A 14,903-nucleotide genomic window follows, 5' to 3' on the forward strand; every position below is an offset into this window, starting at 1 on the left:
AATTTTGTTTATGTTTGCGATTATTACCATAGTGCCATTCACAACGAACCGGCAACTATACTATTCAACGCCAAATGAGCTGCACGTTTTCGTTTTTCGTGCTATAAAACCAGATAGAATGGCTTCATTATTTACGTTGGACACAGACGGCGACCAGCAATTGTTTAGTGCAGATAATTTACAGTATTCCGCTGCATTGTACAATGGCATTTTTGAAGATCGTCAACAGGAGGACAGCGAAGAAGACGATGAGCAAGAAGCTGGTGAAATGGAATTATTTGGCGTCAAGATAAGCTGCAAAGATGTGAGCAAAGTGGTTGCCGCCGCCGCCACACAAGAGACGCCCAAACGAATTGCATCCGAGGTGGCGATACAATTGAATGAAGTTGCTGAGAGGGTTAATGAGGCATCACAAAACGTGGGCACACATAAACTGCAGAAACGTCAACGTACCACAACAGAAATAAACAACGAGATAAGCGAAGATGTGATTGTGCGGAAAGCAAACTTGGAAAAGGATATGCAAAAAGCCAAGCAAATAAACGGAATTGAGCAGCTGAAAGCCCTACCTACAGTCTCCAGACGTAAGCAGCCCATACTGAACAGAGTAAGTTTTTCAACACCTTTGGCGTGGATCATAAGCTGAGCATCTGTGATGACATATTCGACAACCGAAGCTGCGCCAATGGGCGCGGCAAGCGCACGCTCCTGCTGCTTGAGGCGACTGTTGTGTAACCAGAGACTCACTCACAGACAATAGCACACAGTTTCGTTCGTTGTAATCTTAGCGGCTGGCTCAGAACATGTAGCGGTTGCTGTAAGGCCAACGGAACATCAATGCCATTTAATGCTAGACTGTTATTTGTCATTAAGCTAAGACAAATGATTTAGGCTTAGGCGTACAATCCTCTTTTATTGAAACAGTGCTATTGTCGCCCAAAACACAGCAGTAGCTGAGGCAGGTTTGTTGCCACATTGACGACGTCTTTAGTAATCTGAGTGCTTATCCATGCCAAATATTAAATTAACAGCTGAGCTTTCCATGTATAAACAAATTTTTATACACACAGGCCGAACGAACAAAGACGAAGGGCAGCGGCTGGTTTGATTTACCTGCGACAGAAGTCACTGATGAGATGCGCAATGAGCTGAAGGTTATACAAATGCGTTCCGTGCTGGATCCTAAGCATTTCTATAAGAAGAACGACCTTAAGGTGCTGCCCAAGTACTTCCAAATCGGTACAGTCCAGCACTCGCCACTTGATCATTATAGCGAGCGGCATACGCGGAAGACCAAAAAGTCATTGGTGGATGAACTGCTTGAGGATGAGGCCTTTCAAAAGTTTAACAAACGGAAGTACAAAGAGGTGATAAAGCGTACGGAAAAATACGCACATCGAAAAACCTTAAAAAAGATGAAGAAACTGAAGAAAAATAAATAAATATAACTTCTTCCACATCGATTTGGGCGCGTGTCATGTTTTCTCTCGTTACACGATTAAAAATTTGATTGGTCCCATTAAGTACGTGTAAGTATGGAATGGCTAGTAAACTTGGCATCAATATTTTATCAAGACTGTTTGATAAAACTTAAAATATAACCGCGCGTATATAGCACATAAGTTGCATTCGGAGTACTCTGAGCCATGTGTGCAAGGCTTTTGATTCTTCAGCAACATGCTTGCCTAAATTATCAATTAGCGTCTAATTGAACTCTTCAAGTATTACTTTATTTTCATCTCATTCTCTGTTTCATTTGTTTTTCGATTCTCTTGCAATATACTCCATATATGCTGCGCAAGCTGACTAAAGAGCTTTGCATGTTCAGAGTCTGGACTTTTAATCACAACGGGTACGCCCGTTTCGCCGCAATCTGCAATATGTGAGTCTAGAGGCAATGAAATGAGAGTCTTTGGCAGCCTCTTGTGTGGAGCTTCAGCTTGTTTCTTGAAAAATTCGATGCGATGATTGCAGTTGTCACAGATGGAGTAGCGCATATTCTCAACCAGGCCAAGGATGGGCACCTTCAGTTTTTGATACATTTCAGCACCACGGACTGTCACATCCACTGCTGCTTTGTGCGGAGTGCTGACCAATATGACGCCTGTGATTGGTGCAAGCTGTGTCAGTGAGAGATGCACATCTCCAGTGCCGGGCGGCGTATCAATGACCAGTACATCCAATGGACTCCACTCGGCACCCTTGAGTAGACGCTGTACGGCTGACATGACCAGCGGGCCGCGCCAAATAATGGCACCATCAGGCGGCGTTAGCATGCCCATCGACAGGCACTTGACATTGTAGTTCTGTGGCGGTAACATTAGATTCTTGTCGTTGACCCGCGGCTCACTGTGCACGTTCATCAGCAATGGTATGCTTGGTCCAAAAATGTCGCCATCCAAGAGCCCAACACGCACTCCCAACTTGGCCAAACTGCAGGCGAAATTTGCTGCAATAAATTTGGTTCGTCTCAACTTTTCTTTTATCCCTAAGATATGACCCGCTGACCTGCCACAGTACTTTTGCCTACACCGCCCTTGCCAGAGGCTACCACTATTATGTTCTGGACGCCAGGCAGCGATTCCCGCTTGGGCAAACCACGGGCCATCATCGTCACCTGGTGATCTTTCAGTTTTGTCGCATAGCTACGCCAACACAGGCGCATCATCAAAGTCATTTTTACTTGATGCCAAAAAGTGTTATGTTAAAAACCTCCAGGTAAATTACTTTTAAAAATGTCTAAATCGTTACGCTTCTGAAATGGACGGTGAAACTAGAGATGAGCAGTCACCCAGTTTATTCACGTCAGCGTATCTTATATGTAAATATAAGATATTGTATAACAGTGTAAGCTGTTTTCGGCTTAACGAGCCTATACAACAGTGCTTTTTAAATGAATATGCACATTAATGTTTCTTAATGCTTCTTAGTATATAGTATTTATTTTAAAGGATTTTATTTAAATTTATGAGTGGCCACGACTGTGCCATTTTATTTTGTGAAGTTTGGTCACATTGGCTATGTAGTACTATCAGTGCATTGCATTTGAATATATGTAGTTCGCATTTGGAAAATGATGGAAATAGACGAACCCATCGAGCCTGGGATTGTGGAAGACGACGATGATGCACTCTGGTCTATTGACGATGATACACTGTTTCAGCCGTGTGGTCTAATAAGTCACTCTTCATCCAGCAACAACAAAACAAAGTCTGTTTTCGTCACATGGAACGAGTATTATCTGCTGAATTATCGCTTTAAGAAATCGAAGAAAACAAACAGAATGGAAATGACAAAAGTACGCATTCCACTGCCCAAGGGTAATCATCTACGTAGCATTCACATGCTAGAGTACAACACCCTGTTGCTAATGTCGGACGGACGAGTTCATTGTTTTGGCTCCATCAAATCGCTGCACCTAATCTCCTGGCTGAAGGGTGTGCGTGCATTTGCGCGAACTCATGAAGGGTTCAGCGTGATACGCCACGATGAGGATACGCAACAGTTGCTGCTGCAGGTCTACGTTGACTTGCCCAGTCTGAGCAAGGGAGAGACCACCCTGCAGCACTGCTACGACATAACCTACGATGAGCAGAATATATTCCAATGCGATTGGCAGAACGATTCCTATACATTGCTAACGGTAACAGTTGCCCAACATCATGAGCAATTCATGCAGTGTCTCTTTGGTGCAGTGGCAACTGCGGATAAGCAGATACACATATTCAGTATTGCGGGCCACGTATTTGTGCTTATGCCACGGGATGAAGATGCAGTTGATGATGCGAATGCGAATGCGGACGCGGAGTCGGAGCAGGCATACCACATTGAGCTTCTATGCATATATCCCACATCGGTTAAGTTTATGCATTTACTGCCCTCACTAAATCTATGCTTGGTTTACCTAAGCTGCGGCAGCGTGGACATTTGGTACATGTCCCGATTACTGGGCATAAAACAGCGCCAAATGTACTACACCGGCAGCGAATGGTTGGACTACGATGTCACCAGCGATAACGGCGACTTCTATTACACAGATGGGGAGCAGTTAGTGCGTTTGAGATTTCAATATGATGCCTTGCTAGATGACTGCCAGGTACAACGCTGCGTCAAGCCAGTGGCCGGCATGCAGGCTTGCACCTGGGTGCAACACATTGAGCAGCTGGTGTGCCTTAGCGACAATAACATATTCTATCGGATTGCATTTAGTGTTGAGCAAGCGGCAGATGAAGATGTAAGTGCGCTAAGCGATCTAACGCCGGCAGCCATGGAGCAACTTCGTTGTAATGCACAAGTTCTGCAGCAATACGAGCGGCAGCCAGCTGAACTTTTGGCAGCCATACAGCGTGAGCACGAAAAACAACAGCTTGTAGCCGTTGCACGCAATGAAACAAGCTTCGAGAGTAGTTTAGAGGCAACGCTGGAGTTTCGTAGACAAGTGCCTGTCTTTGGAGCTGATTCACTGCTGTTGTATACATCCAGACTGGCGCAACTTGATAGCAATAAAATTTATGCCATTTTGCAATTGACATTCCGCAGTAGTCAAAAACTGCTTCACAGTAGCCACTGGCAATTGCTCGTTTACCATGGCCATGATGCCCACGTGCACCGTGTGCCCACGGAGTTGCTGTTGAGCCGCAATTGTAGAATTATAATACCGCTTAATAAAGCGTGCCATGATAGTTTGCCTAAGTTTGAGGTTAAACTCGTAGCGTTTCTGGAGCTGCATACACAAATCAGTGCCATCTTACTGCCATTGAAGTTGAAGGAGCACAGCAATACATATCGGGCGCTATTTAGTGGACAACTTTACTCCCTTAATCTGTATAACAAACAGCAATTGCCAGACATGTTTGCCAAGACAAGCGCAACAAAAATAAAACCGAAAATTAAACAGAGAATGAAAGCGCCTGGTGGCTTTAATTTAGAGCAAATCGCTGACATTTGCAATGTCAGTACAAGGATTGAAAATGAGCTAGTTTTGTACTTTATAGACAGTAAGCTGAGCATTGCAGGCAGCGTGAAGGAGAACAAAACAGATTTAACTCTGCAAAGTGAAGATGTTACTGCACTATATCATATCAAGCAACATTTATTTTTAAATGTGGATCCTGAATATGATCCCACAGCGCCAGATGAAGCTGCTCAGCTAAAAGTAATGGTAAATATAATTTGGACAATTGAAAACCTTCTTTAAAATTTGTGTGTTTACAGAAGCTTCAGCAAGAAATTGAACGATTTTATGGCAGTCAATATGCTGATAAGGATTTTGAAGCTAATCCCGAAATACATTTAGAATCACTGTTACTTAAATATAATACACTACGTAATATTGTTTTTTAAATATTCTAGTCTTCTTTTAAATTAATATCGTTTTCGCGCGTATGTTAAATGTACAAGTGGCGCCATCTGGCGCAATTTCAAATCCGACGCTAAGTTAGCTGCGCCTGAAATGTCAGCGACGCAAAATACGACCCTGCTTCTGAGCGGCCTGTCAGCTTCTTCCTTTTTCTTTTTCACCTACGTGTGAAGACATCGCGTATTTTACGTCGGTGTTTGATTTTCATTAAAAAGTGAAAAATGGTGAGCACAATCAATTAAATAATACAACAAACGTCTCAATAAATGTGTTTGCTAGTGAAAATTAATAAATATACACAGAAGCAGTGACTGATGCAATGTTAATTGAGCGATTAACCTTGTGCCGTTCATGCCAAAAGCAATAATCAATATTAATTTGTGTTTTTTTGTATGTTAACAGGGTTTCGTCAAGGTAGTCAAGAACAAGCAGTACTTCAAGCGCTACCAGGTTAAATTCCGCAGGCGCCGTGAGGGCAAAACCGATTACTATGCCAGAAAGCGTTTGATTTTCCAGGACAAGAATAAGTACAACACGCCCAAGTACCGTTTGATTGTGCGTCTGTCCAACAAGGACATCACCGCTCAAATCGCTTACGCTCGCATTGAGGGCGATCGTGTTGTCTGCTCTGCCTACTCGCATGAGCTACCCAACTATGGCATCCAGGTAAGTCTATTGAAACTATAATAAAATAAAAAATGAAAACTTATTCTTGCAACAATACTTACAGGTGGGTTTGACCAACTACGCCGCCGCCTACTGCACGGGTCTTCTCGTTGCACGTCGTCTGCTCAACAAGTTGGGTTTGGACTCTTTGTACGCTGGCTGCACCGAGGTTACCGGTGAAGAATTCAACGTTGAGCCCGTCGATGAGGGACCAGGAGCATTCCGTTGCTACTTGGATGTGGGCTTGGCACGCACCACCACTGGTGCCCGTGTGTTTGGCGCCATGAAGGGTGCTGTCGATGGTGGTCTGAACATCCCCCACTCGGTAAAACGTTTCCCAGGCTACTCTGCCGAGACCAAGAGCTTCAACGCCGATGTACACCGTGCTCATATCTTTGGTCAGCATGTGGCCGACTATATGCGTACCTTGGAGGAGGAGGATGAGGAGGCTTTCAAGCGTCAGTTCAGTCGTTACATCAAGTTGGGCATCCGCGCCGACAACGTGAGTAAAATTTTTTAAAACGCACCAAAAAAAATTACACGTCCATTTACAAAATTACTGCTGCGTTTTGTAACCTACAACGCTGGCTGTGCCAAAAGTGGACCACAGTAAAATCCAGAAACCCGTGTTCGTAGTTCCTCCCTCATATGGGTTGAACCTTCTGTTTGCGGTTGCACATTGTTATAAGAACAAATATACCTTAAATTGCTTATTCCCTAGATTAATCTTAAAAACAGTAGACGTCCATTTACAAAATTACTGCTGCGTTTTGTAACCTACAACGCTGGCTGTGCCAAAAGTGGACCACAGTAAAATCCAGAAACCCGTGTTCGTAGTTCATCCCTCATATGGGTTGAACCTTCTGTTTGCGGTTGCACATTGTTATAAGAACAAATATACCTTAAATTGCTTAATCCCTAGATTAATCTTAAAAACAGTATACGTCCATTTACAAAATTACTGCTGCGTTTTGTAACCTACAACGCTGGCTGTGCCAAAAGTGGACCACAGTAAAATCCAGAAACCCGTGTTCGTAGTTCATCCCTCATATGGGTTAAACCTTCTGTTTGCGGTTGCACATTTGATAAAGAATAAATATACCTTAAATTTGCTCATTCCCTATATTAATCGTTCTCATTTATCCGTATATAGATTGAGGACATCTACAAGAAAGCCCACCAGGCCATCCGCAACGATCCAACCCAGAAGAAGGCCGCTGCTAAGAAGTCGGCTCCTGCCAAGAAGAGGTGGAACGCCAAGAAACTCACGAACGAGGAACGCAAGACCAAGATTGCCGCCCATAAGGCTGCCTATGTGGCTAAGCTTCAGTCTGAGACTGAGGCCTAAGGGCTTTTGACTACCGTTTGCAGTGTGTATTGGGGGTAAAAAATAAATAAACAAACAATTGTAAAGAAAAACAATTGCCAATATGTCATGCATAAATTGTAAGTTTCTAAACAAGACCACGTTTTTATTTATTTATCTCGTTGCAATGGTGTTATATATTAAGGTATGCACATGTGATGTATATTTTTAATCGTTCTCAAGTGTATTGCTTTTGTGCAATGTCCGTCTTGTAACTTGGAATATATATATATGTGCGTCAGAATTAAGATTGCATGGCAATGGCCACTGTTGAGCTCTTGGAAAGAAGGATCCATTTTGTGTATGTGTGGCATGTCGAAAAAATCGATCTGAATAAATTTCATTTTAAATACCAAATGAAAATTTATAAGCCGACACTTATTTTTTTTCTCAATAGGATCTTATATTTTACAGAAAGCATTTTCAAAAAAAAAATTTCTCTTCCTATTCTTAATATTTATTTCCTGTACATAAGACAATATTGAAGAGGCCTCTGACGACGCAATAGCATAGTTGAAACTTTCAGTCCTAGGTTCGAGTCTGGCCGCTGGCAACTTTTAAATAAAAGATTACAAAGGCATCGAGCCGAGCCTATCCAGCTGAAGAGACTGGACTATTTTAGGGAATTAGTTATCATGAGCCTCCGCTAGTGCAGTAGGGCAAAGATAGGTACGTTAGTTGGATTATCCCAGGTTCAATTCATACAATTTTTGGCCAAAAAATAAAAAATAATGTTCTGTAAATACGACATTAAAGTAATATATCCCAAAAGGCTGTTGTGGTGGACTAGATAAATGCTCGGCCTGAACCAACTCGTGTGTCTCTAGGTATGGATCCCAACCAAGGAAATAAAAATAGTAAGTACAAATTATTGTGAAAAAGGGTGTTGTTTGTTGTTTATATGTGTAGATAAATATAATTAATTAGCTACTTTAAATTATATTAATGTCTGTGGTGTTTTCTCTTCTCTCTCTCCAAGTACAAGTGCTTTGTTGTAAGCAGCAGGATTAATTGCTCTTCATTGGTATCTCCACGGGGAATATGAACAATCTACACTGGCGCTCAAAAACACACATATTCATATTCCACCCAACCGACCCCCCCCCCCCCATACCAATACACCTCCATCACTTGCGCGCAAATACTACTACTGTATTATAAATTGGTTGGTTTCCGTTCTATGCACCAGTTTGTTAACAACCCCCCCCCCCCCCCCCCCCAACCCATCAACCCACGTAAGAAAGAATTGTGGGAGGAAGACAAGAGCTTGTTTTTTGTGTATTTGTATTTCTCATCATATTCATCAACCAACCCAACCGATCATTAATGTTTTTTTTTTGTTGTTGATGCTGTTTTTATACCCTGAACTGAACCTATTAAAAATGGGTAAATAGGGTATGTTTTTTCTGTATATCTTGCTTGGTTGTCATCTAAAACATAAAATGGACTATATATCTCAGCCAATTGAAGGACGATGTTGATGTCCTTTTGTAGATCGATCTAGCTAGTCTTAATAATAAAGAATATGTATTTCAATCAGGACTATTCCTTTTTTGGTGTCCTCAGGACGCTACGCATGCAAGATTTTGTGTTTTTGGCAAACTGTTGCACAATATTTTCACGAATTTAATTTGCTGGCTTTTAATAAACACAAGATGAAGCCCAGTAGTCTGCACATTAATTAATTTTTAATAATTCAATAAATAAATTAAAATAAACAAAAAAGCTACCAAATGTACACTTTGGCTGAACATGATACAAAATGTTGTTGCTGAATGTCGCTTAATACGTGGTCCTAAACCGCTTTCAGACTTCTATTAATTGTCGTTTATTTGTCATTGCTTATTAATCGTCCTCATCCAATATACTATCCCAATCCAAGCACACGTCGCAATGATTGTCGATCACGCAGTTGTTATGGTAAATGTGGCCACAGTTAAATATAGTAAGGCCATTGGGAGGAACGGTGTCCTTTATTATCACTGAACGACTACATTTTGGACACACTTTGTCATAGGAGACATGGCGCCCGCGACGCTGCATAGCCACCACCTCGGCGTGTGTATCAAAATAATCGGTTAATTGAATTTGATGTGCAATTGTGTTCACTTCTTCTTCAATATTGTAGTGCCACAGCATTTTGACAACAGATTGATGGAGATTCGGTATTGTCTGACCCAATTTAATCTTGCTAACTACCAATACGGGATTGACATAATCTATGAAAGAATCTCATTAAATTGGTTAAATATAATTGATAAATAAAACCCAGGAAACTTGCCAACAATGCCATCCAGCACTTTCGTTACTATTTCTGGCTGTTTGGTGGACTCATCAATGAGTATGTTCCACAGATCGTCATCATTGTGGTCCTTGCAAAACTCAATAGCCATCTCAATGTCTTTTATCTGCAATTGCGAGTTGATAAGTCAAATAATTTGTGGAAATCTTACACACACACTAACTTTATGTATGATTATGTTGAGTGCCTCCACGACGCTGCCCATGCGGCCCAGCAAGTATACCATTTCTGGATAAAACTCTTCACGTTTGCATATTGCCAGTGCATTTTGTATTGCATAATCATTGGAGCGGCGTAGAAATGGCAACAGTTTTGGCCGATCATATTTGGCATACAGGGCAACTAACTTTGGGTGGAATGTGCCCTGTCTGTCAATCTTGTCCAGCTCATCCAGGTACTGAAATAAAATCAAGGTTTAGCTTTGAATATTATGCAAGGGTCTGTACACACTTACCCAGTAGAGGTATTCCTGATTTTGTTCCAATTGATGTACAACCACTTCGGGCTTTATTTTGTCCTTATCTAATAATATTTTAAAGGCACGTTCGCGATCCAGTTGAATGAGGGGAATGATTAATTTGGAGATGACATCATATAGCTCAAAGCGTCGGATTAGCTCAAATACATCCTTGTTCTGTAACCTAGCCAAAGGGAAAGTCATAGTCAATAGATTTCTAACAATGGTAATTTAAGCTTTTGCTTACTTCAAGTACATGCGCAAAGCGCTCTCATAGTCGCTTTGGTAGGAGTAGAGGAGGGCCAAGGCCTCGAGTAGCTCATTCGCATTCTGTTTGCGAAAATGATCGTGTATGGCGTTTATCACGGCCAAGCCATCGTAGAGCTTTGGCGGCCACTCTTTGATTAAATTTAGAAAACCATGCACATCAAACTTGAGGAACTCATAAAGCACCATTTCATAGACATGCGGATCCAGTTTACAATCATCCGAGGTGGGTAAATAGGCGCTCACGCATCGCAACTGCTGGCACTTGACAAACTTGAAGACCTCCTCCTCCCACAGGGCTTTGTTGTTGCCCAGCACTCGCAGACATAGCTTGGCCGCCTCTTCATATTGCTTCAGCGTCAACAGGTGGTTTATATACAGTCTTTAAAGGTTGTGATTGCATAAATATATAACGAAGTATCTGAAAACCAATTCCTTACCTGGCTACTGAGAGCATTGGTAGTGAGCCTCCATGTGTGCATATCTCCATGGCCTCCTCAAATTTGCTGCGAAAAAACATTTGTTGGTTAGTCACAAAATATAACGTTTCAGTTTCAGGGGTGATTTTAATTTTCTATTTATGCGATTTCCCAATCCTATATATTTGTTTATAATATATTTGCCAAAAAATAGGCATAAATTGACCACAGTGCACTACCGCGATACCTGCAGCTGGTATCGATAAATCGATAACCTGACAAATGTATCGCTCAGCTGTTTGTTAAATTCGCGACAAACTGAGCAGAACATTTATTTATTTTAATATCGCAATAAACACCATTTTTGAAAAATGCGTCGCTTAAATAACCTGGTTACGCTTTTTACGGCAATAGTAGCGTTCTTCTTTGGCAGTTTTATTACGCGTATTCTGACCATAGTAGACAAATGCCCGGCACAGCGAAGTGGAGTGGCAAAACTCGAACCACATCCAGATTTATTTCTAGCGATACTTGTGTTCAGTGCACCGGGCAACGCCGAGCAACGGGAAGGCATGCGCGAGACTTGGCTCCGTCTAGGGCAGCCACTAAAGCAACCATACTATCCCGAGGAGTATATCTACCTGCCCAGTTACAGTACTGCCGGCGGGCATTTGCAAATGGAAACGGTTGCATCGCAGGCCCAACGACTGCATCACTACATAAATTGGCAGAAGCAGCTGCCACAGTTGGAGCAGCCACGTGTGCATCGCAACATCAAGTTGAAGCATCTGTTTGCCATTGGCACACAGCAAATGGGAGCGACGTTGCGCGCCGAACTGGAGCATGAGCAGAGCCAGCATCACGACTTGCTGCTGCTACCGCGCCTGCACGATGACTATATGAATCTGACGGAGAAGCTAATGCAGTCGCTGGACGCGCTGACACGTCACTATGAATTCTCATACCTGCTTAAAGTGGACGATGACACCTATGTGAAGCTGGACAATCTACTTAACGAACTTGTCTCCTACGACCGTAAGCTTTTGAGAAACAGAGCGAACTACGAACATGAGCCGCTGCCAGAGCTTTACTGGGGTTATTTCAATGGTCGCTCTACGATTAAGACCAAAGGTCACTGGCGCGAGTCTAATTATTATATAAGCAAAAATTACATCAACTATGCACTGGGCGGCGGCTATGTGCTATCCCGCAAGCTATGCGAGAATGTGGTCAACAATTCTCATCTATTGTCAAGCTACGTGTCCGAAGACGCTTCCCTGGGCACATGGTTGGCACCACTGCGGCATGTCTACCGATGGCATGATGCGCGCTTCGATACCGCCTACACGCCAAGCAAGTGTCGGTCATATCATCTGGTGCTGCACAAGCGCAACCAGCGGCAAATGCATGACATTTACGCCGGCTCGCTGTGCACCCACGAGAATCCTGGCCAGCGTGTATTTGTCTCCTACTATTATGATTGGACAAAACCAGCGGACAAGTGCTGTGATAGCATTGTAGTGTAGTTGAAACATAACTGACTATCCCCAGTTGCCATAACCAAAGATATAGACTAAGTATTGTGATTAAGATATTCTTAGAGAAGTTTTCAATAAATTGCTCCTATGGCAGCAATAGCAAAGACCTGTCAGATTTTACCCGTTGTTTTTATGCAAAGTGAATACTAAGCCGGAAAGTTTCAAGTAACTTTTTTCTGTCCAGAGATTTTTCAAATTGTGTTTGATATTCTCGGACGAATTTTAAATAGATTGCTTTCAGCCAGGGCTTATCTTGCAAAAAAGGTAAATTTGTTTCAAGTTCATGTGTCTTCTATGATTTTACAGTTTGAGCATGGTCAGCATGGTCAAGTAGTAGGCATAATCAGTCTATACCTAAAAAGCTATGCTCCTCACATTTTTATATGGTTTGAATTAGATAACGAAAGCCATCTTGGGCAGGTAAGATTTAAATACCCTACATAACAGTTGGTTTACATACTTGTGTTTGATAAGCCATTCGACGCGATCGTCTGTTTCAATAAGGCTGGCCACAACAATATCCTTGGGTGCCACAATGTAGTAGCGATTCTCCTCCATGATGCAACCCAGGCTATAATCGTTGACCGTATACTCCTCGAAGCCGCGTAAGGTCAGGCTATCTGTGCACACCTCCTCGCATGTGTTCATTTTGTATTCAATGACGCACAGCACTGGCCGAAGAGCTTTATAGTTGGGACTGCGATCCTTGCGATAGCCCAGGACCACCAGCTGGCTGGCAGCCAGCGGGGCCAGTCCACAAACATAAAATGTGGTTTGAAATGTCGAGACTGCAAACAAAGATTAAACATGTTACTATAATGGTAGGCAACATAATGATTACGCGCACCTGGATCTACGACAAAACCAGGCAAATTGCTGGAGGACGCTTCGATGGTATTGCGCTTGCGGATTACACAAATTCGTATTGTGTCCACCCAGCCGATGAGCAGCGTATTGGTATTGGACCAGCGCAGATGGCAGCGAAAGTTTTCAAGTCGCGCCTGTGCCGGCACCTCCCATTTCATTAGGCCCAGGGAGCACTTCTCGCTTAAATCATACACACGCACTCCCAAGTGACTGGCCCAAGCAACCAAATTACCCTGCCAGCAGATAGCCAGAACACTTCCCTCAACTGCGCACAATTCGCAAGGTTTCAGCTTCTTGAGTAAATTGCGTTCATAAAGCGTGAGCTTGTCGTCACCTGAAATGGAATAAAACATTCACGTTAATAAAAGCAAACAAAAAAAGATATTTATATATTTGGATTAAATACTCTTACAGATATTTTTGTTTATTTAATTGGAAATTCTGTGATGAGTCTCATAGTAGTTGCATTGTTGCATATCTAGACAACCGAAACACTTTTCCATACAAAAAATCATTTTTCCATCGATTCTTTCCATATAGCTATACGATAAAGTAGCCCTATATTGATACGATTTGGTTCATATGTAAGGATCACAGGAAATCTCATAAATGCCGGTTTTGGTCAATGTGTATATACGTTACACATTTCCTATTACTGGGTATAAAAAGGTCGGTAACCAAAGGAGGGCACTTTGTTGGAACAAATTGGAACCTTGCACAACGAACCTAACTGTTAAGAGACCTTTTTCGTGACTTACTGGTATTGAGAGCTGTAACATATTAATATTTTATAAAGAAACAAGATGTAACACTCACCCACTATAAATCGTCGAACACCCGATTTAACTTCAGGGTCCAGGGCAACGACTTTTATAAACTTGCCATGACTAAGGTTCTGATTATTCTCACAGCTGAACAAGCCTGTAATATTGACCTGTAGTTATTGCAAATAAAAATTATTTTGAAGCCCCTATAATTTTATAACACCCTTTCAGTGACTCACGCGTCCGTCATCGGAGCAGGTGGCAACATATTCACCCTTAGGATCCACATCAATGTGATTAACGGCAACTGAGTGTGTGTGGCGATCGCCGCTACTCAGGTTCGAGTCCACAGAGTTGCCTTGGTGATCCAGCAGATAGACTCGCCCTCGAAATGTGCCAAATATAAGAAACTGCCAGATGTGCGAATTGAAACACTAAATAATTGAATATCTACTCAGAGATTACCTTTGAATGGACGGCACTGCAGGTAACCACGTCTGTGTTGAGTATATTCCTGAGATCATTTCCAATGCGCTGGTACTTGAACTTTGGTTCAACCTCTTCCTCCTCATCGGTGCCCGAGTCCTAGACAATTAAAAGATCTTGCGAACTGATCGTTTTACTGTTGGCAACGCACTTACGCTGTTAATTGGCAAAGTCTCGGCCATTTTTACGTCTTTCCATGTGAATTCGCGTTCTTATCAAAACATCTTCGTGCCAGAGTGACCGCATTTCGCATTCAACAGCTGTCTTCATTCCATTTCTGCTTAGACTAAAAAAATAAAGAGCAACTCTGCGGTCGATAAGTATCGACTAGCATTTCTAATACAGTTATACATCGCTTATCGATAGCTACAGCCGCGCCACTTTTAAAGCTCAATTACAATCCAAACAATTA

The 14,903-nt window shown here is 42.3% G+C and overlaps 6 protein-coding genes and 1 non-coding gene across 8 annotated transcripts; 5 read left to right on the forward strand and 2 right to left on the reverse strand.

The window, feature by feature from the left end:
• Positions 1-10: 10 nt before the first annotated feature.
• Positions 11-1,463, forward strand: LOC135439284 (deoxynucleotidyltransferase terminal-interacting protein 2). The gene is made up of 2 exons (XM_064697988.1): positions 11-607; positions 1,071-1,463. The coding sequence occupies exons 1-2, from the start codon at positions 11-13 to the stop codon at positions 1,440-1,442; spliced, it is 969 nt and encodes a 322-aa protein (XP_064554058.1). The 3' UTR covers positions 1,443-1,463.
• Positions 711-1,004, forward strand: LOC135439544 (small nucleolar RNA U85). The gene has a single exon (XR_010438078.1). It is a non-coding gene; the product is annotated as a small nucleolar RNA U85 (small nucleolar RNA).
• A 245-nt stretch (positions 1,464-1,708) lies between the features above and the next one.
• On the reverse strand, positions 1,709-2,788 carry Nubpl (NUBP iron-sulfur cluster assembly factor, mitochondrial). The gene is made up of 2 exons (XM_064697991.1): positions 2,509-2,788; positions 1,709-2,449 (listed from the first exon to the last, which is right to left on the reverse strand). Exons 1-2 carry the CDS (start codon positions 2,675-2,677, stop codon positions 1,725-1,727), a joined length of 894 nt encoding a protein of 297 aa, XP_064554061.1. The 5' UTR covers positions 2,678-2,788; the 3' UTR covers positions 1,709-1,724.
• Positions 2,789-2,988: 200 nt separating this feature from the next.
• Positions 2,989-5,344, forward strand: LOC135439266 (uncharacterized). Of its 2 annotated transcripts, none has more exons than XM_064697970.1 (2): positions 2,989-5,155; positions 5,215-5,344. In XM_064697970.1, exons 1-2 carry the CDS (start codon positions 3,074-3,076, stop codon positions 5,341-5,343), a joined length of 2,211 nt encoding a protein of 736 aa, XP_064554040.1. In that variant the 5' UTR covers positions 2,989-3,073; the 3' UTR covers position 5,344. The 2 variants fall into 2 exon arrangements, with proteins under 2 accessions (XP_064554040.1, XP_064554039.1); XM_064697969.1 differs by having other exon boundaries at positions 2,991-5,161.
• A 92-nt stretch (positions 5,345-5,436) lies between these two features.
• On the forward strand, positions 5,437-7,487 carry RpL5 (ribosomal protein L5). Its single transcript, XM_064697990.1, has 4 exons — positions 5,437-5,583; positions 5,762-6,025; positions 6,090-6,527; positions 7,179-7,487. Exons 1-4 carry the CDS (start codon positions 5,581-5,583, stop codon positions 7,371-7,373), a joined length of 900 nt encoding a protein of 299 aa, XP_064554060.1. The 5' UTR covers positions 5,437-5,580; the 3' UTR covers positions 7,374-7,487.
• Positions 7,488-9,057: 1,570 nt separating this feature from the next.
• Positions 9,058-14,786, reverse strand: lt (vacuolar protein sorting-associated protein light). Its single transcript, XM_064697965.1, has 12 exons — positions 14,647-14,786; positions 14,471-14,590; positions 14,245-14,415; positions 14,058-14,175; positions 13,222-13,575; positions 12,835-13,162; positions 10,858-10,923; positions 10,398-10,799; positions 10,148-10,334; positions 9,857-10,090; positions 9,673-9,799; positions 9,058-9,610 (listed from the first exon to the last, which is right to left on the reverse strand). The coding sequence occupies exons 1-12, from the start codon at positions 14,671-14,673 to the stop codon at positions 9,237-9,239; spliced, it is 2,508 nt and encodes an 835-aa protein (XP_064554035.1). The 5' UTR covers positions 14,674-14,786; the 3' UTR covers positions 9,058-9,236.
• On the forward strand, positions 11,133-12,480 carry beta3GalTII (beta-1,3-galactosyltransferase 6). Its single transcript, XM_064697981.1, has one exon. The coding sequence runs from the start codon at positions 11,208-11,210 to the stop codon at positions 12,360-12,362; it is 1,155 nt and encodes a 384-aa protein (XP_064554051.1). The 5' UTR covers positions 11,133-11,207; the 3' UTR covers positions 12,363-12,480.
• Positions 14,787-14,903: the final 117 nt, after the last annotated feature.

This window comes from Drosophila montana, unplaced genomic scaffold (genome assembly GCF_035044405.1).
Source record: "Drosophila montana isolate Dmon_TW-CO22-7 unplaced genomic scaffold, ASM3504440v1 contig_402_1, whole genome shotgun sequence".
Lineage (NCBI taxonomy): Eukaryota > Metazoa > Arthropoda > Insecta > Diptera > Drosophilidae > Drosophila > Drosophila montana.

What these genes read in the sequence shown, in the direction of transcription:
- LOC135439284 (XM_064697988.1), top strand. Translation starts at nt 11, where the DNA reads ATGTTTGCGATTATTACCATAGTGCCATTCACAACGAACCGGCAACTA. An exon ending in AGCAGCCCATACTGAACAGA is followed by an intron (nt 608 to 1,070) that starts GTAAGTTTTTCA and finishes TTATACACACAG; the next exon opens with GCCGAACGAACAAAGACGAA.
- Nubpl (XM_064697991.1), bottom strand. Translation starts at nt 2,677, where the DNA reads ATGACTTTGATGATGCGCCTGTGTTGGCGTAGCTATGCGACAAAACTG. An exon ending in AGGCAAAAGTACTGTGGCAG is followed by an intron (nt 2,450 to 2,508) that starts GTCAGCGGGTCA and finishes AATTTATTGCAG; the next exon opens with CAAATTTCGCCTGCAGTTTG.
- LOC135439266 (XM_064697969.1), top strand. Translation starts at nt 3,074, where the DNA reads ATGATGGAAATAGACGAACCCATCGAGCCTGGGATTGTGGAAGACGAC. An exon ending in CTGCTCAGCTAAAAGTAATG is followed by an intron (nt 5,162 to 5,214) that starts GTAAATATAATT and finishes GTGTGTTTACAG; the next exon opens with AAGCTTCAGCAAGAAATTGA.
- RpL5 (XM_064697990.1), top strand. An exon ending in TACCCAACTATGGCATCCAG is followed by an intron (nt 6,026 to 6,089) that starts GTAAGTCTATTG and finishes CAATACTTACAG; the next exon opens with GTGGGTTTGACCAACTACGC. An exon ending in TGGGCATCCGCGCCGACAAC is followed by an intron (nt 6,528 to 7,178) that starts GTGAGTAAAATT and finishes ATCCGTATATAG; the next exon opens with ATTGAGGACATCTACAAGAA.
- beta3GalTII (XM_064697981.1), top strand. Translation starts at nt 11,208, where the DNA reads ATGCGTCGCTTAAATAACCTGGTTACGCTTTTTACGGCAATAGTAGCG.
- lt (XM_064697965.1), bottom strand. Translation starts at nt 14,673, where the DNA reads ATGGCCGAGACTTTGCCAATTAACAGC. An exon ending in TGTTCGACGATTTATAGTGG is followed by an intron (nt 13,576 to 14,057) that starts GTGAGTGTTACA and finishes ATTCCATTTCAG; the next exon opens with GTGACGACAAGCTCACGCTT. An exon ending in CCAATGCTCTCAGTAGCCAG is followed by an intron (nt 10,800 to 10,857) that starts GTAAGGAATTGG and finishes CAACCTTTAAAG; the next exon opens with ACTGTATATAAACCACCTGT.